This window comes from Dipodomys ordii, unplaced genomic scaffold (genome assembly GCF_000151885.1).
Source record: "Dipodomys ordii isolate 6190 unplaced genomic scaffold, Dord_2.0 Scaffold210, whole genome shotgun sequence".
Lineage (NCBI taxonomy): Eukaryota > Metazoa > Chordata > Mammalia > Rodentia > Heteromyidae > Dipodomys > Dipodomys ordii.
In genome coordinates this window covers 292,176-293,685 of record NW_012267426.1, presented here as the reverse complement: position 1 = coordinate 293,685, position 1,510 = coordinate 292,176, and the positions used below count along the sequence as shown (strand labels likewise).

General features: G+C 54.1%; 1 protein-coding gene across 1 annotated transcript in view; it reads left to right on the top strand.

The window, feature by feature from the left end:
* The window catches only part of Hdhd1 (haloacid dehalogenase-like hydrolase domain containing 1), a 32,011-nt gene that overhangs the window by 11,291 nt on the left and 19,210 nt on the right, over nucleotides 1-1,510 (top strand). Inside the window, exon 3 of the mRNA XM_013035419.1 lies at nucleotides 102-331. Within this exon, the coding sequence (XP_012890873.1) occupies nucleotides 102-331 (230 nt within the window). The remainder of the gene's footprint in view (nucleotides 1-101; nucleotides 332-1,510) is intronic.

The window sequence follows — 1,510 nt, the reverse complement described above, 5'->3', positions numbered from 1 at the left end:
TGGATGGATGGGTGGATGGATGGGTGGATGGATGGATTTATGGATTCCCCCCCAGGCTGCCAAAGACCTCACTTCCCCTCCTCCCGTCCCTCTGTCTGCAGGCGCAGAGAAGTTGATCCTCCACCTGCAGAAGCACAGCATCCCCTTCGCCCTGGCCACCAGCTCGGGGACCGAGTCCTACCGGGCCAAGACCAGCGCCCACCGCGAGCTGTTCGGCGCCTTCCACCACGTGGTGCTGGGCGATGACCCCGAGGTCAAGGCCGGGAAGCCCGCCCCGGACATCTTCCTGGCCTGCGCCCGCCGCTTCACTCCTCCCGCCCCCGCCGACCAGGTAAACCGAGGCCTGGGGCCCCGGGCGCTGGACCGCGTGGACCACACACACACAGACAGACAGACACAGAGACAGACAGATAGACACACAGACAGATGCACAGAGACACAGACAGACAGACACACGGGCAGACAGACAGACACACCAGATAGAGACACAGACAGAGACAGACTCACAGACAGACAGACAGACCACACAGACACAGACAGACAGATACACACTAATAGACAGACAGACAGACAGACACACGGACACAGAGACCAGACAGAAGGACAGACAGACACAGACAGATACACAAAACAACAAGACAGACAGACAGACAGACAGACGCACCCATACACAGAATGTGCAGACAGACAGACAGACAGGTCACAGAGACACAAACAGACAGACAGACACTGATAGACAGAGAGACAGACACACAGACAGAGGAGACACAGACGGACAGACAGACGTCCACAGACACACAGATTCACAGACCGACAGACAGACATAGAGACAGACAGATTAACACACAGACAGATGCACAGAGACACACAGACAGACAGACACACTGACAGACCAGACAGACACAGAGATATGCTGACCAGACCAGACAGACAGACGGACAGACCAGACAGACAGACAAACCGGATAGAGACACAGACAGAGACAGACATACGGACAGACAGACAGACAGACACGGACAGATACACAAAATGACAAGACAGACAGATGCACCCATACACAGACTGGGCAGACAGACAGACAGACAGGTCACAGAGACACAAACAGACAGACAGACACTGATAGACAGACAGAGAGACAGACACACAGACAGAGGAGACACAGACGGACAGACAGACGTCGACAGACACACAGATTCACAGACCGACAGACAGACAGACATAGAGACAGACAGATAAACACACAGACAGATGCACAGAGACACAGACAGACAGACAGACGGACAGACCAGACAGACACACAGACAGACAGACAGACAAACCGGGTAGAGACACAGACAGAGACAGACAGACAGACACAGTGATAGACACACAGATGCACAGACAGACAGACAGACACAAGAGACTGGACAGACAGACAGAGACACAGACCAGACAAGACAGACCGACCACAGAGACACAGACAGACAGACACACATAGGGACAGACAGACACCAAGACAGACAGAGAGACA